The sequence below is a fragment of the Cryptomeria japonica genome, chromosome 10, assembly GCF_030272615.1.
Source record: "Cryptomeria japonica chromosome 10, Sugi_1.0, whole genome shotgun sequence".
NCBI classification, from domain to species: Eukaryota; Viridiplantae; Streptophyta; class Pinopsida; order Cupressales; family Cupressaceae; genus Cryptomeria; species Cryptomeria japonica.
Window position 1 is genome coordinate 117,466,729 of NC_081414.1, and position 27,251 is coordinate 117,493,979.

General features: G+C 38.0%; 1 protein-coding gene across 1 annotated transcript in view; it reads left to right on the forward strand.

The window, feature by feature from the left end:
- The first annotated feature begins 13,092 nt into the window (after positions 1-13,092).
- Positions 13,093-27,251, forward strand: part of LOC131072613 (signal peptidase complex subunit 3B) — a 44,210-nt gene continuing 30,051 nt past the window's right edge. Inside the window, exons 1-2 of the mRNA XM_058008833.2 lie at positions 13,093-13,557; positions 17,451-17,498. Of these exons, the coding sequence (XP_057864816.2) occupies positions 13,432-13,557; positions 17,451-17,498 (174 nt within the window). The 5' untranslated portion in view covers positions 13,093-13,431. The remainder of the gene's footprint in view (positions 13,558-17,450; positions 17,499-27,251) is intronic.

Sequence of the window (27,251 nt, forward strand, 5' to 3'; positions counted from 1 at the left end):
GGACATGTCGCCATCCAGAAATATCGGTCAACTTCGATCCTTACAAGGGAGACTCCAGTCTATACGAAGATTCATAGCACAATTTGTAGATAAGTGTAATCCTTTTTAGCACCTGCTACATAAAAACATCAAATTCAAATGGGATGAAAACTGTCAACAAGCTTTTCAAACGCTCAAAGATTATCTCTTGAATCCGCCAGTTTTGATGCCACCAGTTCTAGATAAGCCTTTGCTATTATACATATCAGCTACTCCAACAGCACTGGGGGCACTCTTAGCGCAACAAAGCATTGAAGGCAAGGAAAAGGCAGTATACTATATCAATCGCACATTGGTGGGATATGAGCTAAACTACACACCAATCGAGTGTGCATGTCTCACTGTGGTCTTTGCTTCACAAAAATTACGACATTACATGCTTACTCATAAGACTAAGTTAGTTGCAAGGATTGATCCATTGAAATACCTCCTTAATAAAGCAACACTTACTGGGCAACTGGGCAAATGGGTAATGATCCTTAGTGAATTCGACATCGAGTATGTGGACAGAAAAGCAAATAAAATGACAAGCCATCGCGGATCAATTAGCAAATGCACCCATGATTGATGATGTTCCTCTAAATTCAGAATTTCCAGATAAATCCATTTTAACAATATCACAGGCAAAGCCATGGCAACTGTACTTTGACGGCTCATACACACAGCATGGGGCAGGAGCTGGTATTCTCTTTATAACTCCTCAAGGGGATTCTATACCAAAATCATACCACTTATCATTTCCTTGCACTAACAATATAGCGGAATATGAGGCATTAACAACTGGATTACGAATTGCAGTTCAGTGGAAGATCCAGGAACTTCGTGTTTTTGGGGATTCCCAACTTGTCATCCATCAAGCAACTGATGATTACCAAACAAAAGATGAAAAATTACTGTCTTACAAACAAATGGTGGATGATTTGAAACAACATTTCACAAAGATAGATTTTGAGCAGATACCAAGAGAGCAGAATCGTGCTGCAAATGCCATGGCTACAATTGCTTCACTGATTGATCTACCTCAAAATGAGACCTGCTATGAGTTCTTGGTGGACAACCTGTTGGTTCCTTCATATGAGATCACTCTTACTGAAATGATATGCGTTGTTGGTCTCGAATCCCAGTTATATGGTTCCATCTTCACATACCTTCGTGACAATATCCTACCTCCTGATCTATCAAATAACCAATGTCGCACTTTCATTCGCCAATCCTCTCGATATGTCATTTTAGCTGATATCCTATATCGGCGAGGTCTAGATGGCACTCTTTTTAGATGTCTAGAAAGCGACGAAGCTCAGATTGCGTTACGTGAAGTGCATGAAGGGATATGTGGTCCACATGCTAGTGGTCCTACCTTGGCCAAGAAACTCATTAGGACTGGATATTACTGGCCCAATATGGAAAAAGACTCATATCAGTTTGTCAAGAAATGTAAGCAATGTCAAATTCATGGAGACCTCATACATGCGCCAGCACAAGAACTACAACCACTTGCGTCTCCTTGGCCCTTTTGTCAGTGGGGACTCGATCTCATAGGAAAGATTCACCCTCCTTCTTCCAATGGTCATAAATTCATTATCACAGCCACAAAGTATTTCACAAAATGGATTGAAGTCGTGCCTCTCACACAAGTCACTGAAAAACAAATTTCTACCTTCATCCTTAACTATATCATATGCCGATACGGTATTTCTGTTTCCATTATTGCTGATAACGGGCGTCCCTTCAAAAATCAGGACATTCGTGAACTCTGTGACCGCTTTCATATTTCCCATCGTTTCTCCACACCATATTACCCCCAAGGTAATGGCCTAGCTGAGGCGTATAATAAAACAATCCTTAAAATCCTCAAGAAGATAGTCGACGATGCTGGCCATAATTGGCATATCCAACTCAATCCTGCACTTTGGGCTTACCGCACAAGTGTCCGCACACCTACAGGAGCTACACCCTATTCACTTGTTTATGGCGACAAGGCCATCTTGCCTATTGAGGTCGAGTTACCCTCTTTACGGGTCTCTTTGCAAAATATCATCACTGATGAAGATTACAGGGTCTCTCGCTTACAAGAACTAGAACTGCTGGATGAACGGAGACAAACTACTTTTAATCATCTCAAGGCTTACCAACAACAAATGAGTCGCAGCTACAATCACAAGGTCAAGCCTCACACATTTGAGGTAGGTGACTTGGTTCTCAGAGAAAACCCTAAGAATCAACAAGACAGAGAGAAGAAGGGCAAGTTTGAACCAAATTGGCTTGGTCCTTACATCGTTACAGCAGCATATGGATCTGGGGCATATCAGCTCTCAACTACAGAAGGTGAACCTTTGGAGGATCTTATCAACAGCATGCACCTTCGTAGGTTCTACACATAGCTCTTCGGAATATCCTAATTCAAAAATACAAAAAAAAAAAAATCAAATTTTTTTTCAAAAATACAAAAAATTTTTTTTTAAAAAAAATCATTACTTGGTGAAAACCTGGCAAACAGGCGCCTTGTGACAACAAAAAAATTGAAAAATCGAAAAAAGTAAAGAGAAATAATTTTGTCTAACGGTGAAAACCACTTCGGTGGCGCCCTGGGCAAGTACCATGGTAAAAACTGGGTCACCAACGCCATGTGTAGAGACATTGCTCCTCCCTCCTTCAGGATTCACTTTCATCCTTTCACTTTGCACACACTCACGACCAATTCATCCATAATAAACTTACCCATTCCCATCATGGCTTGTTATTGATCTACCCAAGATTGGTTAGGCATTCATAATAAACCTCCCTTTTCACCTCCCTTTCCATCCATAATAAATTAGATCCTATCTGTGGCTAAGGCAATTTCTACGTCTAGTGATGGGTGTAGAACTGAGAACATCACATGTTTCGAGGAGTATAGTTTCTTCCAGCTTCCTTCAGTCTATTCGCGCACAATCCGCAATAAAGAAACATTTGCATCACAGATCTGCAATAAAGTTTCATCTTCTCCGCAATAAAGTATCAGCTTCATGGATTCAGTCAGTTTCAGATGAGACAGCAGCAACAATGAGCTTCAACAAATCAAATCTTTCAACAGACTCAGACAACATATGGTTCAGTGCTATCTATCCTTTTTGTGAAAGTAAACATTGTGACCACAATCAAATAAGACTTATACAAGTGACAAGAGACACTAAACTTGAGGACTATAATGGATGTTGGTGTCGAGTCTTGGTTTTCTTTTGATTTTATCTTTTGCTGACATGTCTTTTAGCTTTTCCAGGATGTCTCTGACTAGAGATTCTATCTCCAGGATGTCTTTGACTAGAAAGGTGAGGATAGGGTATCGTCACCTATTTGCATTTGCTGTCTGTGGATTGTCTCTTAGTAATGCTATGACTTGTCCAAAGATATGAGGACACTGTGAGTCTAGTATGAACTGGGGCATTCCTTGTTTGTGACTGTCTTATCTCCATGCAAACGAGTACAATGACTTTCTGGGTCGAAGATATGCCTCGATTGTCATAACCTACTTGCCATAATAAAGCTCAATGATGATAACGCACAAGAAGCTCTTTCACGTTCATATCTTCTATCTTTCATCCCCCTTTCTTGATTGACTTCTATCGTCCTTCTTGAGTCCGCGTAGCCTGCTATCACATGATTGAGTATAATGACACACCAAACACATTTGCATTTCATGAAGTTTGCACTTGCATTTCCACATATAAGCATTTCATACATATATATAGATATCACAACTGCATCACATCCTGCACACAACATCTGTTAGCACAATTTACATTTGCATTATCATATTCATCTGCATTACATACATTCACATTTGCATCATGCATACACATATAAAACATAAAAGAACAAAAAAATATATTGCATTGCATCATATACATATTTTCATCCATATCATAAGCATCACATAAGAACATCTCATCACATAGGTACACATGCATATAGCTGCCGCAAAAATGAATCATCTCATATATATAATCAAAAGTGTCATGATACAACGATGTCAAAAAATCATATGGCTACAAAATCACCTGCAGGTGTCTACATCATCATACAAAAATGGTACAATACTGATACATAGGGAGCCCTCTAAGGCTATGATGAACTCCCTCCCTCGGAGCCACTTGGCCTCGACGAAATCTGAGCCCTCGAAGGACCTGCCCCAGGATCATCCCTCCTGTCCCCTCTATTTGGTGGTGGTGGAGGACCCATGACCCCACCACTCGATGCCTATCTCCTCCGGCTCCCTCCCGTAGCTGTCGCTGTCTGCGATGGTCTATGGAAGCTCCTCGCCTGTTGATCTGTTGGCACTGCACCATAATAGAGGTCCCGCCAGTAGGCAATCTCCTCTCTTGCCCGTAGGACATATGCATAGCCTGCCCCTGTGTCCTCCACCGCCTGTCTCCCTGCCCTCAACGCTGTCTCAACCTCTGTGTAGCCCTGAATCGCCTGATCTCTCTCCCGCTCAGTATCCTTGAGCCTCATCCTGAGCCGGTCTCTCTCCCTCTCCAGATCCTGTATCTCATCTGCCTGGCCCTGACAGATCTCCCTGAGCTCAATCAGCTCATCCTCCTCTGGATCCCCCCCTTTGCCTATGCCTGTGGCTCTCCCTCTGCGGGTACCTGCCCCTGTACCTGTACCTGTACCTGTACTGGTGCCTGTACAGGTACCTGTCTCTGTACATGCCTCGGTCCCTATACCTGTCTTCGTCCCTGCTCCTGTGCCTGTACTGGCACCTGTCCCTGTCTCTGTGCCTGTGCCCCGGGACCCTGTGCTGCTGGTACCTGTAGGGGCAATCCACCGCGACCCCTCACCACCTGAGTCAGTCTCTCCTATCCACCCTCCCTCTGAGGTGCAACCCTCCTCTCCCCAACTACTCCCCTTCGCCTCCGTCAGCCTCTGCCCCCATCACCTCCACCATCATCATCATCGTCCCCACCTCCATCTCCCTCCAGTAGCTCTCCTGGATCTGTCAATCAGGGGAATGGATACTCTGCCCAATATGTTGTATACTTAGCATCCATCCCAGCATCCTCGATCTCCAGCCACATATCCCAGGGTAGAGGCACCATCTCTGCCAGCTGTGTAAGCGCCTGATCATATGATAGTAGTGGCCCAAACTGCGCCTGATCCCTAACTGTGCGGGCATACATGCCCGAGCCTCGTGGCATCCTTTGGATCCTGCCATACTGCCTGCACACCCTGTCCACCAGCTATCTCTCTAATACATAGGGCGTCCACCCAATCAGGTACCTACTCCGAAAGGTGTAGGACAGCTCCACGGCGTCATCCTCCCACTCCTCGCATCCCAGATATGGTCTCCAAATGACCACATCAATGTCATCGATCACTCACCGTCAATGCTCTAACCTACCAATCCACGGCTGCGATGTGATCATGTCATATAGATGAACAAAGCTGCGTCCATGACCTCTACCCCTGAAGTGTATCAGTCGGGTAATCGACAAATGCTCATAGGCCCATACCTGCAGCAGTGTCACTCCACAGCCCAATCCCACTGACCCGTGATAGACAAACTGGTGAAGCTCGTAATATAAATGGGCCAGCACACATGGTCCCCAAGCATATCTGGTGTGCTGTGTCACCGTGTCTCCAGTGCTCCTCCCCAGCCCACAGCCAATCCCCGTGTCGCCCTGTCTGGACATAAGAACCCACTGATAGCTCCTCCGATCACAGTTGGCAATGCTAACCCTGTGGCTGTCATGGTGTCCCATGCCACATGTCCTGCCCTCATCTCTAATCCGGGATCCTGAAACACCCGTCTCAATGCCTCCCGATCTCCATCACGATCATATGGAATCAAATCTCCATTAATCGGTATTCGCAGAATCCTGTAGACATCCTCTAGGGTGACGGTCATCTCACCCATCGGCAAATGGAAGGTGCACGTCTCAGAGTGCCATCTCTCAGCAAGCGCAGTCAACAAACCCATGTTTGCCTGAAACTCAGGCACATACAATACATGTCTCAAACCCATCGCCTCGATGGCAGCTCGCTCCTCAGCTGTCAGCTCAGGTCGCAATCTCTGAGTCGATGGGAATCTCTCCTGTGACTCCAACATCGACAAATACTCCTGCAGTCAAGCAAATCAATCATGTCAGTCATGGTGGCATTCACTGTTCATCACAAAATGCTACTTTTTATCTAAATGCATATGGTTATCTATCCTAGTGACACTCCCTGTTCATCACAAAGTGTTGCTTCTATCCTAGTAGTACTCCCTGTTCATCACAAAGTACTACGTGTGTGACACTTCCTGTTCATCACAAAGTGTTCTTCACATTTGTACTCCTTGTTCATCACAAAGTGCTGCTCATACTTTGGGTACTCCATGTTCATCACAAAGTACTTTATCCTAGTACTCACTGTTTATCACAAAGTGCCTTGATCTATCCTAGTCTTACTAGAGGACCTGCTTGAGTGTATCCTCTCAGCAGCTTATCCAATCGACAGTGTATGTTCATCACAGAACTGCCGATTTGACCTAGAAGACAAAACTTTGCATTTTGGACATAGATGCGCTTTCATTACATAAACGCGCCTAAAGACTGCACAAGCGCGCTTGTACAACACAGACGCGCCTTTATGACACAAATGCGCTCATGCTGCTCATAAACGCGACTCGACATCGCAGACGCCCCTGCGCATCGCAGACGAGCCCGCATTCGACTCAAACGCAGTTCCAGACACAGACGTGCCTGGCACCAACACAGACGCCCCTGTCGGACACAGACGCTCCTAGTACCGACGCAAACGCGGTTAGACGGTTTTGGACATTTTTTAACTCTACTTCTAAGCGCATTTATTGCTCTAACTAGCATGCATTAATGACAAAAGTAAATGCGTCAAAGTACGAGGAGGTTTGGCGGTACTTACCGGCTCTCCTGCTTCTACTGGCCTCTGGAATCGGCGAACACGATTGAATCTGTGCACGAAAGCCATCGCTGTTGATTGCTCCTGCTCTTTTCTCGCTCTGCACTTTGATCTCGTGAAGGTGTAGATGACAATGAGGATGTCTTTTCCCCGTGGTCTATCTTATAGCCTACCCTAACCCTCACCCTCGTTTCCTGAGTTATTCTTCTTTATCCCATGACTTTGTCACTTTATCCGGTCAGTCCATTCTATTCCATCTTTCTTATCGAGAGATTGTCTACAATCTTTTCAAACATTTTCATCCAATCTCTCGAGAGGGCATATAATTCCCATCTTGGGGCAACTCTGTATCAGTTCATCTTATCTTCTTTGAAACAACGCGACAAGCCGCATTGTCTCAAAGAGGGGCAAAATGTAGACACCCAAAATTGTCATGTCTAATTAAATAAATATTTTTATTTATTTAATTATCTAAGCCTAATTCTTCTATTAATTAAATAAATCTTTATTTATTTAATTAATTCATTTATCCTCTTCTAGCCTTATTTCTCATTTAAATAAATACATTTATTGATTTAAATTATCCTTTTCCTAAATTAAATAAATATCTTATTTATTTAATTGATCCCATTTCCTCTATTAATTAAATAAATCTTTATTTATTTAATTAATTAATTAGCTTTTTCTACACATGACACATGTCATTCATCTCTTAATTCCTACACTACCTACCTCTTTCATTATTTTATTATTTCTTTTACCTACCCTCTAATCCTAGCCGACCTCCTTTTTACACCTCTCAATCTTATCCCTTCATTTCATATTGTGTCTTCTATTTAAGGAGATGCTTTCTTCATTATCAAACCTTAATGATCATTTTGGCTACATTACGATTCTACTTGCAACCACATTCCGTTCTTTGTTGAGCTCTTGTGCACATAAAATCTGAGAGCAAATATATCAAGCAAGATCAATGGAGATAGGAAGAATGGAGATCAAAACCCTATTGGACATGTGATGGTATAATCTTTGTGATTTTGTTTTATTTACATTGTCTTAGGTAATCTTCATATGTTATGGTGGATCTTTGTTGATTGTTAGGCTAGGGTTTGGTGGTTGAATTCATTTAGCCTTTCAATTTTGTTATTATTGTATCCATTTTCACCATAAACAACTATCACATACATAAGTTAATACTGTAATTTTTCTTCACCTTATTTTCAATAAGGTGAAATTTAAGAAATATAAAAGATTTGACATATGGGGGAAGTGGAGAAATAAGGGGATGACAAGTGTTAGGGATATCATTTTTTTTAGGGTTTTTCATTTCCAATTTGATGAGTTTTATGTGTTAAACCCTAAGATCTAATGGTTTAGATACAAGTATGTGTTGTATTTTCTTTTTGATTAGTGACTTGTTCAACACGTGCCTTGTCTTTTAAGTTGTTTATTGAATCCTTATGTATTTGGATTGATTGAGCCCACTTTCTAAGTGACTAACTATTGGTATCAACACACATGGTTTTTAAAAACCTTAGGTTGCCTCTTTCATATCTCGTTTCATGGTCCCTACCTTAGTCCTCAATAGAACCACATGTCATGGTTTTATTGCATGACTCGTATGTATCACACATTCTCATTTAATGCGACTCAAAGATGTGGTCATACTCTATGTTGTCACTTTTTTATATTGATCAACAACTATATGCCACAATGATCCTTTTACAAAAACACATTTTCAACCCATAATTTTCAACATTAAAATATTTGTTAACACATAAGGACAAGAAATATTCACATGTCAATGTTCATTAATATTGTAATTGATTTACTATATAATCTTATTAATTTAACCATGATAGGGTATATGGGAGATTGTGGATGGTTAGAAAAATAGGCAATTTGGTCCTAATAATGGGGCAAATAGCCATACATCACTAGAATTTTTTTCTTGTAGTAGTGTTTACCTTGCAAAAACTCCAACATCACATGCTTAATGCTACTACTCATTTTATCACCAAAATCGATCCATTAAAATCCTTGTTGTCCAAGGCAACCCATATTGACATAATGGAAAAGTGGACCATGCTCCTTAATGAGTTTTATATTGAGTGTGTTAATTTGAATGCAACCAAGGGACAAGTTATAATAGATTAGTTATTGAAGGCTCCCATTTTAGACTATCATCCTTTAATTGTAGAATTTCTAGATGAATCCATCATTCATAATGAAGAATCTAAACCATGGACATTATACTTTAATGAATCATTTACCTCACATGGATTAGGTATCAAAATCCTTTTCATGACCCCTCCAGGTAATTTCATCCTAAAAGCATTCTACATTAGCTTCCCTTACACACAACATAGAAAAATATGAAGTATTGCTATCTATTCTAAAACCATCAATAAAACAAAAGACCCAACAATTGCAATTCTTTGGTGGTTGATAGTTAGTGGTCAAGCAAGTCAATGATGAGTTCCTTACAAAGGGTGACAAAATTGTATCTTGTAAATGCACGCGGTGAAGAGTTTCAAACAATAGTTTTTACTTTTGAGAAAATTTCTCACTTTGACAATAAAGCTATCAATACAATGACCAATATTAGATCCTTCTTGGTTATTCATAGTGAGGTTCATGAGTATCACTTCCTTGTTGAACAAATCCTCATACCTGCTTATGATATCCTCTAGACTAAGAATGATATATGATATTGTTGTTCTTGTTGACATCTATGACTATCTACGTAACCAAACTATTCCTTTGGACATGTCACCCATCAAATTATGTAGATCCTTTGTTTAATGTCCCTCTCATTGCACCCTCCTTGGTAGCTTTCTTTTATTGTAGGGGATAGGATGCAAATTTTATTAGATGTCTCGACTTATATGTGGCTAACCTAGCACTTCAGATTGTCCATGTTGGTATTTTTGGTGCTCATATGAATGGCATGATCCTAGCCAATAAACTCTTTCACACAAGATATTATTGTCCCACCGTGAAATTCGATGCATGCTAGTATGTGAAAGATGCATTTTTTTATCAGAACATCATAACCTCTTTCATACACCATCATCATCTCTTCAATTCATCAATGTACCCCATGACCCTTATCTACACAAGGCTTTGGTCTCATTGCAATATTAACATCACCTCCTCCAACAACCATACATTTATTATTACTATTAAACTAAGTATCTCACCAAGTGGGTTGAAGTAGTTCCACTCACTTTTTACCATTGGCATCCAAATACCCAAATTTATCCTCAACCATCTTATTTTTCATTTTTGTATTCCATCCACCATTATCACAAACAATGGTAAATCCCTCAAAAACCATGAAGTGCAATGCATATGCAAGAAATTCAATATCAAGCATAAAAGGTCCACCCCATATTACCCACAAGATAACAGTGAAGTTGAGGCATCCAATAAGACCATAACAAAAATCCTCAAGAAAGTTGTTAATGATGTTGGCTATTATTGACACTATCAACTTAATCTACCCCTCTAGTTCTATTGCACTGCACACTCCCAAGGTATTACTCCATATTCCATTATTTATGGTTACATGAGGTGAAACTCCTCAAAGATCACTATCTCATTGCTCTTAATCATCTTAAAAAATACTATCACATGTTGTGTTGTGACTATAACAAAGGAATCCACATTAGAGAGTTCGAAGTTGGAGACCTTGTTCTAAAGAAAAATCAAAAGGATACCACTTAGATAAAGAGAAGAACGAGAAGTTTGAGCCATTTTGGTTGAGCCCCTATGTCATCATTGCCAAATTTAGATTAGGAGTATACAAGATAGCTATTCCTAAAGGAAATGTACTAGAAAAGTCGATGAATATTATTTATGCTTAATCCATTAGCTCCATCTCACCCAACAAGTCCCTCGAGGGGACATCACTTCTATCATTATTCGTTTGCTTAAATAAGTGATTGGGGTAGCTCCCACTTATCCTACTTCATCCTACTTTTATTCTTCTTTGACACATTTCCACTTAGTCGTGACATTTTATCAAAGAGAGGCAAAATGTAGCTACCTAATACTTTTCAAGTATACCCTTGTCCCCAAAAAATAATAATCATGTTATATAGTCAAATCTCCTTCACCCAATGTACCCACCTAATTAAACAATCTTTTTATTTAATAAGTCTTCCTTATCATATAATTAAATATTTTTTATTATTTTTAATTACACCTATTTTTTTACCTCGCATGGTTAAAACAATAAAATAATAATATTATTTAATTAGATCTATAATATCTCCACCAACTTCCACGAATAAAGGAGGTCCTAAATACACTTGTCACCCACATCCCTCATGGTTGCAATAGCTTTTTTTTTTGGTAAGTGCATCCTAGTTTTTCAAATCCCATTAACATCCCTCATGACACTTCATTATTTCCTCAATCATAGGGAAGTCCAATCATTCATCCTTCACCATTGATCTCCTCATCATCATCTCCACTATTCATTGCCTCTCTCAAAAATCTATAAATCAAGGCACAATCTTATCCATTTCATCCATTTCCATTTGTACTAAGTATATGTTGACAAAATAGGCATCCTTTTGTGCAATACAAGCATCCACGTTTCAATTATCATTTGAGAAAATATAATTTACAATGAAGTTCATTGGTAAGCTGTTTTGATTACTTATTGTTGTTACTTTATTTTGAATTCTTTTGTGTGGTTCATTTGAGGTTTACTTTGGTTTCGATTATAAACTTTCATTTGTATACGTTTCCAATTTTTATTAAAAAACTAACACTTCCAAGAACCTTTTCTTTTGTGTTTGCAAGTTTTGAGATGAAGCACTCCTTTTGAGGAAGCATCCAAAAGTCATCCCTATTTGTATTCTTTGTGCTAGTGTTTTGAGTACTTACTTTAATTTTGATACTTGTTTACTTTGACATGCATCTTCACTATAGTTCACATACAAGTCAAGGTGAAGGCAAAATGCAAGGGTGAAAATTGCACACCTTACACTTTTCTCCTTCATTTTTGAATCACTTTTAGCATCGTTGTCCCCATGAAAATTACTAGTGTGCTAAATAATATGTTTGCTTCTTGGGAGTTGACAAATAAACTAACCCTAACTTGGTTGTATCTTCACACATCCCACAAATTTAAATTTGGTTTATTATCTTAGAGCAATCATCACCCTATGCCACTTTGTATATCTAGCTACCAAAATTTTAAATTTAGTTTTAGAATTGGCTCCATATATCCCCTTTCCAACTAGTCATTTTGAGTTGACTAAAGAATGAAATGAACTTGAATTGCATGATAGAGTGTTATGTGAGAAGACAAACCCCAATTCATTATTAGAACATTATTTTGATATCAAGAACAAGAGATTCATTACACATTGCAACAACAAAAAAACTTAATAACAATATGACATCCACATTCCATGCATATTGAATGATTCCTTGCAATCTTCGATCATTGTATCAAATTGTTGAATTAGTAATAAGAGTTTAATCAAAGGAAAACATTCTTAATCCAACAACTTCCTCAAGAGTATTTATTACACCACTTCTATGAAATATATGATCTAGACATCAGGTTAACTATATTTTTTATGTTCATCTCCACATTTTTAAAATTTATTTACAACAATTCTAGTACATACAAATGGAATTCAATTCCACAAATATGAAAGAAAATTCACTTATCAAACAACAATTTTCTTTGTTCTACATCAATTATGTGATAAATTCTACCCGACATATAAAAAAAAGTAATCAATGACATCTATCATAATACAATTTTATCAAACCTAAAATTATTTTTTATTTATTCAAAATCTAAATATTTACTCAATAACATAATCAATCTTTAACTCTTTAATTTAAATGTATCTATTATTATAATATCTAATTAAATATTTTTCCTATTATTGTAATATTCAATTAAATGTATTTACTATTGTTGGAGTATTCAATTATTTATTAACTATAGATTAATTACAATTTTTTTTTTCCTTATAAAATTGCTTATAAGTAAATAGTCAACCAGTAAAATAAAATAAAATAAATAATTAAAAAAAACAAACAATCCTACCAGAAATTATTTCAATGCAAGATCCCCACACCATGAGTTTATTTAAGCCATTTTAGTTGAGTGCCATCGCATATAAACCCTCGCTTAGACCAATAACTCTTTTGTTGAATAATTCCGAATCTGACTAAAGACAAGGAAACAATCATAAAATTTTCAATATAGGAAACCCCGATACACGAAACAGGAAATGACTTCACTGCTGCTGCAACATAAATCCCACGCATTTTCTCTCAATCAAAACAGATAAATTAAAACAAGTCATGAATAAGAACCATAAATTTTTAATTAACAGCTAGACATTGACAGAATAGGATATTATTGACAACTCCGACTGTGTCTGACTTGGCTGGGGAAGGGCCATTTTTAACAGTCGAGAAAGAAAGAGGAAGAGAAACAAAATTTGTGGAGAGATGCATTCTTTTGGATACAGGGCGAATGCCCTCTTAACATTTGCGGTGACAATTCTAGCGATCATATGCGTCATGGCCTCCCTTTCCGACAATCTTAACACGCCCAACCCACATGCGCAGATCGATGTATGCTTTCTAACCCTAACCTCCATTGTTTTGACAACACTAATCTTCATGTTTGATTTTTTAAATCTTCTGGTTTTTAAAAACCTTTTGCATTTTGAATTTAGATCTCGTTGTATTGTGTGTTTTTATGGCGATTTCGTGTTTCGAATTGAACTTTTTGTTTCGAACCTTGAACCCGGGGAAATTTTAAGGGATGGGAATACAAAGGCAGGCGAACCTTTTTGGTTAAAATAAAGGGTTTGCGGTTGAAATATAGATTTTGTGGTAGTCTGCCGACTTCAAGTATTTCGTAACCAATAATTTCGCAGGATGACATTCGCCAAGCTGTTTTGGATGACCTGGACAATTTTTTTGATTCAGATTCTTCATTTGAGCTTTACAGATTTCTTTCATATATAAAACCTGGTGAATGTTCAATTAATACAATGGGTGCTGCCCCTAGCAGCTATTAAATTACCCAAAAAAAATCTGGTGAATATTTGCTAATTGCCCAATCCAATTTTTAAAAATGTTGTGAGAAATTAGCCAAGTGGTGAGTAGCCAAAGAAAATCACCTTGCTTTGAACTCTTGAGAGAACAAGAAAGCAGAGCGTGTTGTAGGTTTGGACACCTCGGCCAAGCTGCAGTGCACTGCACAATTTTTTCATTGAAGATGATAGCAAGTTTTTTGAACTGCTGTGAATAGGTTAGAGTTTTGTACATTGGGAAGAATTGGTATTTTTTCATTGCAATTTTCAATGAGAATACAAAAGAGAAAGAATTAGATAAATCAAAATTTTCCTATATAAACCTTATCTAACAAATCAAATGGTCTAGAGGCCGAGTAGAAAGATGCCGAAGCCTTGAAACAGAGAAAGAACAATTAACAAGAAAGGAGCCAAAGGATCATTGTTGGGATCCTTCATAGGCTTCAGAACATGATTAACATTAGTATTATCCTAGCTAGGAGTCTCATGGTAAAGCCACAAGTGTGCTTGGTGAACCAAGTTTCTCATGTCATGCATTGAAGAGTGCAAACAATGATAAATGCTTCCCATATCCCCTATGTTGGCATTGATGGCATTTGGAATTTCGGCTTGGTCATCCATAATTCTTTTGCAATGATCACCTACTATTCACATCACAAAAAGGTCGATTACTCAAATTATCTAATAAGTCTTTAATGCAGAAGTAAGATCTTGCAGATTCATCTGCTTAATCCAAGTTATTTGAATGTAGGTGTTTGACATTGTAAGGTAGAGAGCCATGTTGCATATTACTCGATGATCCCAAACTATGAGAACTAGGTCCAAAGGTCGTTTGTTCTATAGTTGGTATTTGGTTTGTTGACATACATGGAAGACCATTCCTTGCTTTAGATGTCGATATAGATTGATAATTAGATCAGGCAAGATCCAACTAGAAAATCCATTTCGTTGATATTTTCATATCCATTATCCTCATGTTTCGGAATCCACACAATTTGCCTTGAAGGAAACCATCCAATTGTAAACCCTAAGCAAGAACACCACCATGGTTCAAACTCGCTAGCAATCTAGTTTGTTTATATGACCCAATGTCTCAATAACTTCTACTCAACATCCTTTGTTGAGAAGTGACCCTATAAACCAATGTAGTGTTGTTTTCTTTTAATGACCATTATTAGGAAAGTGTTGAGTGTAGTGACCAACCATAATTTGCCTTGTGTGTGCATGCTTGAGTACATGTTAGCTTTGCTTTAGACATGTATTAGTTGATGGGCTGGTGCTTTAATATTGAACATTTGCATCAAATTTTTTTTATTTGTAAAGTGTCTTTAGTTTGTTACTTTTAGTTCTAGCTATTTCCACCACAATTGTTCACACAATGTTATATAAATGTATTTAAAGGGTTGGTAGGTGCTAAATTTTATAGAATCAAGGAATCAATTGAACCATGATAGTTTTGGTTGGAAATAAGAAACTAAAGGTGCTGAGTTTAGATGAAAGATGCTCTAATTGAGGTTGGACTTTAATATTGTTAACTATTGTAGTGTAGTAGTTGCTCGATCATGGTCTCTTCTCCAATCTAATGCCCTATCCTCTATAGTGGGGCAAGAAAGTGTACTAATAGAACCCTTCTCCACAAGCACCCCTTTCAACAACGTACTTTATATAGTTGTTTAGTCTTGGTATCACCCCACTATTTATAAGCATCTTTGCATGCAATATGAAGGTAGGGGTGGTAGTTGTATCTCTATATGGTGGAATATGGTGATTCCTACTATCCATAGGCAACTTTCTCTTTGTTAGCTTAGTTCTTTGGTATGATGTTTCCTTTTGGTGGGCGGATCTACTAAGAGCCCTATAGTTGCTATAGTGAGGTTGGTGCCATCTAAGACTTGCATTCAATGATTAGGAATTCATTCCTTCCCTTCTTGCTTTGAAATTGTGGCATTGTAGCACATGTGTGACTCAAGCCTTGTGCTCTTTGATTCATGATTCATTCACTAGCATAGCACAGCTTACCCAAGATCTTGATTGGCTCACATTTTGGTTTTGGTCCTATCCATCCCACCTAGCCCTTAGGCATAATCACATATGATTCATTCATTTTATTTTGAGCCTTCCCTAAGTTTTTGAGCTTATTCTTATTGGTTCTTTATAGGCCCTCCCTAGATGGGTCTTGTATTGAAAGCACCTTAGAGTATTTTTCTAAAGGATTGTCAATCCTTGGTTGTGGGAGAATACTTGGAAGGTATCTTGCTCATTATAGAGTAGGGACTTCCTCTATGAATAGATAGGGAGCCCTACTATAACAACTATAATAGTTGGGAGTTAATAGCATGAGATAAACCATGCATGTAATGTGCCTTACTATGTTGATCTTTTGGTGCATTAGTAGGCTTTGTGCCTTTTTCCTAAAATGAGTTACTTTCAAGCAACACTTAAGTGAAGGTGTATAGAAAATGATGCCTTGTGACATTTAAATGCTCATGAGAAATGAAGCTTTTACCGAGTAGCTTTGATGTTAAACAATTTCAACTTAAATTCTTATAGGGAATGAAGCCTTTGCTGAGTATCTTCGAGGTTAAATAATTTTAGCTTATGGGCTTTTTTATCTTATCAGAGAGTAGAATGATTTGGACCTTGCATGTTGGAGAATTTCTTTTCAGCCAAATTTTGAACTCTGATATCTGGGTATACTAGCTTACATTCGAGTCTCAAGCCTTGAAAAGATGAGGGCTTGATTAATAGACGCCAATTTTTGTTATGATGGTTATTTGTTGAGAGCAGATCCCAAATGGACTGTAGAACCTAGAAAACATTGTGGTCCAAACTATGTATCTATACATCAAGGCTCATAGGCTAGGTTCTAATGTAAGAATGATCATATTTACATATGAATTTATTAGATATATTGGGCCCAAAGGTTTTTAATCTAGTTGCCTATTTAATGTTGAGTAGCTAGCATTTGGCTGGCCATTGATTATATATTAATACTCACCATTGACAAGTTGCATTTGTTGTGACAGTTATTAAAGTTGTAACATTTTTGTGCATGATTTGTTTTATGTGTTGAGAAAGATACTTGTTTCAACAAAATTTGGTATGATGCTTTTGGTCTCTTTGTTAGCCAAGCATATATTATATATGTATGTTGAAGTTTGTGTCTATTAATTTAAATAAATTCTTGTTCAAAGGTTATGTTACATAATATGTTATACTTGTACCTTTGACTTTAGCAAAAGGATTGCTTAGTTTATACTCAATTCGTATGTATTGGTTGAAAGTTTTCGCTGCATACAATTTTGGTACACAAACATGTCTTTCTATTATCCAAAAAATTCTTTGACTGAGTCGCTAATTGTAATTTACTGATTTATTCTTAGTTTTGATTGGTTGAGTTGTTGATTGTGATTGTTGATGTCACAGGTTTTGAACGTTAATTGGTTTCAAAGACACCCAAACGGGAATGACGAGGTAATGATCCTATTTCATCTTCATCCCACTTTGAATGGTTATATCTTAAAATTCTCTATACTAAGTTGCTTCATTTGTGTTAGTTTTTTAAATATTCAAACAATTAGGTCCTAATAAAATAGTTTGTCTTTTCATAGTCCTCCATGCAAATTTCCTGCGATAGATATGTTGGCTTCTTTTTATGAAAATAAAACTGATTTTGTGTTGAAATTATATATCCATTAATTTTCAAATTATGTGGTTTGGTTTTTCCAATATCTACTATAGCATGCAAAGAATAGCCTTCAACCCTTAATCTTTGTATTTTTAATACTTTATTATTAGCAAGGTCCTTGTTCTTGCATTGCCTTTTTGTGCAGATTGTGTAACTTTTTGCCACCTTAACCGTGAAATTAGGATCTCATTAGGTTTTAGGTGACCAACCATTAGAATTAATAGAAATCTTGAGATACAATGCAATATTCTACTTGCCACTACTAATTGACATCCATGCTGTCTTCAACTTGATAAGTTTTATTTTTTGATGTCTAACATGATGTTGACTAGGAGGTGCAAGCAATGCAACCTTTCATGTGTTGATGTCAAGTGCTTATCTACGTTAGGAGAGATTCAATAGGTCAAATCTAGGTTTGTCAATGAATGAAATAGGAAACCTAAAGTTTTCTTGAATCAACAAGGTCATATTAAAATATTTTGCTTTTGCCTAGTGGTTCATGCAAATCGTTTGGGCTATGTACTTGCTGTTGAGACATGTACCAGCTAGGACTCGAACCTAGGACCTTCCATACGCTGCTGGAGTGCTCTACCACTGAGCTACTGGTCCCTCCTGGACCAGTCCATCGTCGGTCTGGGTGTGGCTTATTTCCAACACCAACACCCCCCTTTAAGCCACAACTCTCATGTGCTTGGGGCTCCTAGCCTGAACCTGGCTCTGATAGCATGTTGAGACATGGACCAGCTAGGACTCGAACCTAGGACCTTCCATACGCTGCTGGAGTGCTCTACCACTGAGCTACTGGCCCCTCTTGGACCAGTCCATCGTCGGTCCGGGTGTGGCTTATTTCCAACACCAACACTTGCTGATTCATTTTTCAATGATAAAATTGATGTTATGTGGAAATATGGGGTATGTAATGATTCATAGATGGATTAGAATTTAGAAAGGCTTCATGACAACAAGATACACCTTAAGATTACACTTATGATGAGAAAGAAGAGGCTTCGAGATAGAGTTAAATACTTGGATGTTGAAGAATATTTAGGATACTATGGGACATTTTAGTCATTGGGTTTTGGCAAATGAGAAAATTGAGGAAAAACAATACTTTTGGTTTTTATGCAAAATTGCCAATTATAGATAGGGATTTTTCGTAGTCATCGGTGTAGTTTTGCCAAAAGAAAGTGTTGGAAACGTTTCTAGGGTGTTCCCCCTTGATGTGGATGTTGAGGGGATGCTAGGACATTCATAGGACCCGTAACAAATTAGCCATTTTCCTTGAACATCTTGAAAACTTACAATTGTTCTTGACATTTGGCACTTTATTTAAAAAAACATTTTTTGAAATTTGGGCCATTAATCCTATTCCTAGTATAATGGCCCCATCCACACCCTAAACACACAAAAAAGGATATAAAAATTACATAGCCTTTATCATTAGGTTGGTTAGATTCATCAAATTCATTGTTAGTTCTTTGAAGAAGGAACATTGGGTTAGAAATATTGGAATATTATGGACTTGGTGTTGGAGAAAACATAGCGATAAAATTATGAAAATGACATGGCTGTTGAGTTTTTAGCTTGGATAGAAACTTCCACATAGGTTTCAGTGTGAATGTGTGGGGAAGAGTTCAAGTAGTTTGAGTTATTCTGTTTTGTAATTCACTTTTGAGGATGTAGATGAATTTTTAGACTTATCTTCAATCTTGTTCTTATAAGTGATAAGGATGCTTTTTTTAAATAAATCTGATTTTTGGAATGAGCAGGATAGAAAGATTAAAACATACTAAATGCAGTGAATTTTCATGCAATTGTGAGTTATATCAGCTGTGAAGGTTGCCTTGTAAGATTTTTTGAAGGAATGAAAGATTGATTTGAAGTTGTAAATATCTATGTATGCATTTGCATTTTGAAGATTTGATTATTGTGTGGTTTACGCAATGTTATTGCTTTAGGACACAATCATTGAGATTTGGAATTTTTATTTATGGTATTGGAGCTTAAGTTGTAAAATTTAGAAGTATAGATTTTTTGGAAATTGTGGTGGGTTTTGTGAAAAAATTGGTGTGGCTAGTTAGAGGAAGAAATTATGGATTTTTCTAAAGTAAATTGCAGCCAAGAGCAAGGTGAAAATTGTGTAGAGTTTTTCGGCCTAAAATTCATGGATTTATTTTGGAAATCGCAGCACCAAGGAAAGGAAGAAGATTGCTTTAATTTTTTTCCTAATATTGTGTAGGATTTTTAAGGGAAAATTATGCATTTTTCTCTTTATTTTCTTTTCTTTTTCTATTGGTGGGCCCTGATTGTTAATAGTAGGGTTTTTAGTAGATTCATGTTGTTTTTGTGGTGAGCTTAAAGGGGCTTTGATGCCATTGTTTATGATGAGTTTGAAGGACCTATGCCGTCATTTTTTATGATGAGTTTGAAGGACCCATAATTGGTTTTTAAGCTGTTTTTGTAGAAAGTAAAACCTGCAACTAGGGGTTTGATAAGCCAATTTTTTGCTAGATTAAAGTTACGGCTAGGGTTTTGAAGTTGTGGTTGGAACATAAAGTGGCGGTTAGGGTTTCATACTAGCAACTAAGGTTTGAGTTGGTTAGGGTTTGCTAGCACAACAAACTAGGGTTTAGAGTTTGTAATAGGTATTATGAATTTTTTTGGAGCAAATTTTTATTACCAAATCTAGGAGTTTGTGAAGGAAAAAATGCTAACCTCAAGATCAAAGATAGATTACATTTTGCATTAAATTTTCTGCCTTGGAAAGTCAAGGTGACTTTGTTGTTGGAGGAAAATGATCTCTAGGATATTGTATCAATTGAGGTCTGTCCACCTATAGATCCACAACAATTGGTAGCTCACAAGATGAAAGAGGTTAAAAGCCAAATGAATGATCATGGGTGCGGTGAAGGATCACTTAATCCTTTATTTTTTCAGCTAAGAAAACAACCAAGGAGATGTTTGATGCTCTAGTTACTCTTTTTGAGAGTGAAATTATAAACAAGAAAATGGTATCGAAAAACAAGCTTAGATCCATAGAGATGACCAAGTTAGATAGTGTTACCAAATGTTTGATGAAGATCACACAACTTCTTGGTCAACTTGTAATAGTTGGGGAGAAGGTTGAAAATGTAGAGATAGTCAACTTAGTGTTGAATGTGTTCTCATTTTCTTGGCAAGCATTTTCTTCATGGTATTTGTGCTTCGGAAAATCTTCCTTTGAGAAATTGTGAGATGATTCTATCTAGGATGAAACTAAAATGGAGTCAAAAGCTGACAAGAAAGGTGGTTATGATAATTTAGTCCTATATGGATAGATAAAGGGAAATAAAGGAAAAGGGAACAAGGGTAAAGGGAAAGGATGAGGAAGGATCATCATGGTTAAGGAAGAAGGACTTGAGTCATATCAAGTACTTTAGCTGCGATAAGTTTGGTCATTGTGTATAATATTGTCTAGACAAGAAGAAGAACCAAGGAAAGTAGCAAGGAAGTGGCAACTTTTGCAGGAATTCATGTGAATGAATTTGCATCTAAGTTTGAGAAATATTTCAAAATAGTATCTTGTCTTTCTACCCTCATGTTTCCTAGAAATGCTTGGTATGTGGACAATGGGGCTTCTAGGCATATGTCATCAACTTGGTAGTGTTTTACCAATTTAAAAGAATACAAGTTGAGCTTTGTAATGATGGCAAGTATCTAGGAACAAGAGTTGGTACAGTTTCCTTTTAGCTATAGTCAGGTAATTGTTTGGAGTTTAACGATGTGTTATTTGTTCCTAGTATCAAGAAGAATTTGCTTTCAGTTTCCGTTATGGAGGGTAAGGGATTCGTAGTAGAATTTAGGGATCGACAAGTTCTTATCAAGCCAAAGGAATCTATCTCAGTCATAACACATGTTATAGGGATAGAGAAGGTGATCTATACAAATTATAGGTTGAAGTAGTTCAAGCTCGAGTCCATAGTAATGATAATTTGTATGTTATGGCACAAGAGGATAGGGTATTTGCATTACAAAGCATTTTCTATTTTGAGGGAGATTGTCATATAACTTCTAGAGTTCAAAATTGAACACCAAGGAGCATGGAGAGGATACACACTTGGCAAGCATGTCACGGCTGATTTCCCTAGTAGTGAGCATAGGTCTAAGGAGATTCTAGATTTGATGCATTTAGAAAATTGTAGGAAGCATGTATTATTTTTCCTTCGTTGATGACTTCTCTTGCAAAATGTGGATCTACTTCTTAAAGATTGAGGATGTGGTATTTGGCAAGTTTTAGGAGTTCAAAGTTCTAGCGGAAACTTTAAATAGGGAAGAAAGTCAAGGTCTTGATATTGAACAATGGGGTAGAGTATACCTCCAAGGAGTTCGAGGGCTTCTGCAACAAAATAGGGATAAAGAGGGAGTTTATAGTTCTGTACAACTCACAATAGAATAAGATTTGTATAGTGGTAGAATCAATCCATAATAGGGGCTGCTAAGGCCATGATTCATGACTTGGGACTTGTTTATGTTTCTTTGGGTAGGAACATGTCTTACAATAGTGCATATACAAAACAAGTTTCCTCATAGGATCTTGGAGGACAGGACAATAAAACAAGCCTTCAATGATGTGAAGCTAGGGATGTGTCATTTTGTATCTTTGGTTGTCCAATATATACCCATGTACTTGTAGATAAGAAGACCCATTTGGAACCTTATAGTAGGAAGGGTTTATTTGTGAGTTTTTTTTGAGACTTCAAAGGTCTACAAGGTATTTATCCAAAGCAAAGGAAAGTAGGCTTTGCATCTAGGAAGATTTTCGAGATCCTTTTTTTGAAAGTGGATAAGGAGTAGGAAACTTAGAAGGTTGGGCTTGGGTCTTCATGGACTTTAATGGCTTCCAATTTTGGACAACAACCTTTAGGTGAGAAGGGAGTGACTTCATCCCTTCCAATTCTATTTAAAGACCTTGGTGGTTCATGCAAACATTGAGGGATGCTCAAGAGAATGTTGAAGCTCCTAGGAGCACATTCAAGGAGAGCAAGCCTTTGAAGAAGTTTCCTAACTACATATAACCTTGTAGTTTTTGAGAAGCAGTAAATGAGCAAGTAGTCGATGGATTGGTGCATACTTCCTTCCTCGCTAAGAGGGAATGCTGAGTTTTTAGCTTAGATACAATGTTCCACGACCATTGGGGACGGGGAGATGGGGGGACAAAAGGGCTAAGTTTGGGGACGCTGGGGGGTGGGGTGGCGGGGTGGTGGTGCTGATATAGTTATACATATAGTACTTGAAAAAGTAGTTTTGAAAAGATGTATAATATTATAAGAATTACATTTCAAATTTTCAAATGAAACTATAGGAAATTAGTAAAATTATAAAATAACAAAATTTGAAATACTAAATCTAAATACGAAGATTTCTTGAATGCTAATTGCTAAATAAAATTTGGCAAATGAAATTGTGAAATTGGAGATTTCTATTATATTGAAAATATGAATATCTAATGTCATATGAGATGTCACAAAGTCTATAAAGATGATTACATGATTCATCATTACAATGAATAACAAATACAGATACTAATAGCAATAGCATTACAAAAGATAAAATGCCAAAATGTCAAAACTCAAAATGTAGCAAAGGGAGGCCTCTAATCATCTGCAAACTCCTCATCACTGGAACTGTTGGACTCCTCAAGGTCAAGATCCCTCAACCTCACACCAACCAGCCCTGCATCTGAAGTGGTAGGATCATCCTCATCAATTTGTGAAGGCTCCTTTGGCTCTACATCCCATCGTGTCGCTGTACTCTCCTTGTACACAAGTGTCTTGCGATCCATGAGACGCAAAGCACCGTGTATAGCCACACACTTCTCTGCTCTCTTAGAGGTAAGTCTGTTCCTCTTAAGAGAGTAGATGAAGCTATATGTAGACCAGTTCCTCTCAGCAGCTGAAGAACTGGAAACTTGGGATAGCAGACGGATAGCTTGAGTGGTGTTCAAAGATTTTGGACCATGACAATTCCACGACAAAAGTGGGTCCTCCCGTGCCATTGTTTCGATATCCATCTTTGCCACATCTGAATAGCCTCTAACAGTGGCAAACCTTCCCCACTCAGTGTGAATTATGCCGACATCTCTAGAATCATACATCTTCTCTATGCACCTAAAGAAACACGCCTTCACCTCATCATCTTGAATCAGTGTCTCTCTACCCAGTCTAGCCTTGTACATCATAGGATTCAAGGCAAAGGCAACCATATGCAAAGGAGTCTTCAACTTGTCCCATCTGCGTTGAATGATTGGCCGGATGTGCTCATTGTAGAATGCTAGAGACAGGTCCTTCACTCGCATGGCAGCCCTCATCTAGTCAAGCATAGAGTCAATGCACTCATACACCTCTCCAAGGTTAGGTGCATCCCCATCCCCATATTTGATGACCTAGAATACTGGAGAAATGATGGATGCAATGTATCTCGCATTAGTACAAAACACATCACTCTTCACTATCTCCTTCACCCTTCTCCCCTACTCTTTCTTGCCCTCGACCCACCTATTTCACTCATTAGTCATAACCATGAGTTGCAATGCCTCTTGCAACTTAGTCATTCTCTCCAAGAGAATGAAATAGGATGCATATCTGGTCTCAACTGGTTTCAAGAACTCCTTCGTGAAGGTCCTGAAGAGTGCATGTGAAGTGTGGTGTTTGTAGATAAACATTTGCACATCTCTCGCATCACTTACCACTCCTCTAATCTAGTCAATCTTCCCCATGTCCTTGAGTGCATTGTTCATGGCATGCACACAACATGAGGTCCACCAAATATGGCTATAGGCTGCCTCAGTGAGTTTCCCTGCTGCTCTACACACATGGGCTGCATCTGTCACTACTTGGACCTCATCTTGTGGCCCAAACTCCTCAATATCCTCCCCGAGGACTTGAAACTGAAAATCAACATCTTTGCGATGCCCTGTACAATCAACTGCTCTAAGGAAGTATGGGCCCTTTGCACATGTGACCATGATGTTGATGAGTGGACGATGGCTAATGTTTGTCCACCCATCCATAACTATGATGCACCTAGATGCCACCCGACATGCCTTCATCTTCTCCATCAAAATATTTATCTTGGAATAGCTCTTATCCAAGATTGAGGTCCTTAATTTCGTCTCACTTGGTGGCACATATGATGGTCCTCCCTTCGCCACCATAGACATCATCTCCTTATAATAAGGAGACCGTGCAACATGAAATGGGATGCCATTGGCAAAGAAGAACCTGCCAATGCACTCTTCTATTTCATCCTTCAGTTGCACATTAAACAAATCAGCTATGGGGTTACTTTGTGATGTGTGCAAGTTGTGTTTCCTTGTCCTCCTAGCCTCTCGTGATTGGGGCATGGGACTAGAAGTGGAAGTGGGTGAAGGTCTAAACATCATTCCTCTCGTTTGCGAAGATTGTGATGCAGGAGGAGAAGTATGTTGCATTTGCTGGCTCTGCTGAAGGGCTGCCCTAGTAGACGAAGTAGTAGGGACTGAAACATCTCTGTCATTTGGAATGCTCCAAAGCTTGTTCATCTCAATTTTGTACTCTATATTTCTAGTTTCCTTCAAAAACTTACAATGATCCACACCTTTTCCTGTCCAAAAAAGGAAGTGTGCATTCACTCTAGTGATGCTACCAAAACATTCAACCCCACAAATGTTGCACTTCCACTTCCTTATTCCCCCACCTGTACGTGATGTGCCTTCTACTCTTGAAGCAAACTGTCTTAGAGGAGATTTAGGATCATAAGCACCTCTAGCATACGGTGCAAACAACTTTGAAGGGCAACCTGTACAGCTGGTGCACTTGCCATGGAACTAGATTAGGCTCCAGGATTAGCCCCATGGTCACCCTCCTCATCCTCAGGTTCAAATTCTGAATCATGTTCACTATAAGAATGGATTTCCATCTCATCCTCACTCATGTCATGCGAGCTCATTGTGATAGTGACACTGCATTTCACAAAATAAAAATAAAAATAAATTCAGCCTAGTTTAACAAACTTAAATACACGCTTGAAATTTCAAATTTGAAAACAAAATTTACAATTTACAATTTTATATTCTTGAAAATAAAAATAATAAAATTTGATGTTGAATCTTGACGGCAAAATGATGACTGATTCATTCATCCTTTTGCCCTCAAGATTCAACATCAAATCTGATTTTAAGATGAATAAAAAAAACAAGTTTAAAGTTCAAACAAACAAAGAATTCAAAATCAGAAAATAAAACAAACAAAAAACAAGAAAAGCCCTACCTTGTGCTTGAAAAATCTCTCCGAAATGTTGTAGAATCCTCGTCCTCTTCTTCTTGCTCCTTCTCACTCTCACACTTGCACTCATTCTTTTCACTCCTTCAATCAGACTTCTCCAAGTTTTTCCTCCTCTTCAACTTGCTGGACAAAAAAAATTGTTTGAAAATGTGGGTGAAATCACCAAATATGGTGGTTTTGTGTTGTTTTGGGGGAAGGGGTGTGGCCCACATCAAATTAGGGTTACCCCCCAACCTCGAAAAATAACACTTTTTTTTAAAATTTAATTTTTTCATGCCTTTTTATGTCTGGGCAATGGGAGACGTCTACCCGCCCCTCGAGAAACGCTTAGGCGTCTCCCAAGGAGACGTCAAGATATTTCCCAAGGAGACTTGGGGACGTCTCGACATCACCACGTCTCCTTGGGAGATGCAAAGACGTTTCCTTGTCTCTGGCGGAGCATCGGTGGCAGTGGCAGGATTGCGGGAGACGTTTCGTCCCGTTTCCTTGTCTCAGAAACGTCCCCATCTTGGAAACATGGCTCAAAAGGGAGGGAAATGCGTTTCCATGGATCGCTGCTTAGATATGAACTTATGTATAGGCTTAATGTGAATGTGTGGGGAAAGACTTAAAGTAGTTTGAGTAATTATATTTTGTATCTCACTTTTGAGGATTAAGGTAAAAGTCTTTTATTTAGTTAAATAAATCTAAATAAAGTGTAGATAAACATTTATACTGATCTTCCATCTCTTCCTTATAAATGATAAGGATGCTTTTTGTGTAATGACACTTGCTAATCACATGCCAAGGTTTTCATCCTTTTCCAATATTTAGAGAACAGTCATTTTGTCAAATAGTTTTATGTATTCTATTTGAGACGTGTTGATGTGTTTTTCATGCACATGTGAACACAGAATAAAATACCAAGCTATCTTATCCTCTCTTGAACAAAGTTTCCGCGAATGCTGAAGATTTCGCCTAAGGATCAATCGAGGCAACTCCAAGGTTCTTGTATGTAGGGTCTGTACATGTGGATAGGCTCAATTTGGTCTGATGTGATTATGCTGGATTAACAAGGGGACTTACATTCGATTGCCCGAGCGTTTAAATTTGCTGGAACTCAAGTCCTATCTACTGGCTGGGAGATAAAGAAACATCAAAAGATATAGGGCTCAGAAAGTCTACTCTAAGACCTAGAATGCGAGAAGATGGATGAATGACTAGTTGGAGTCCTACTGGGCTGAGTCTCACCATCAGGTT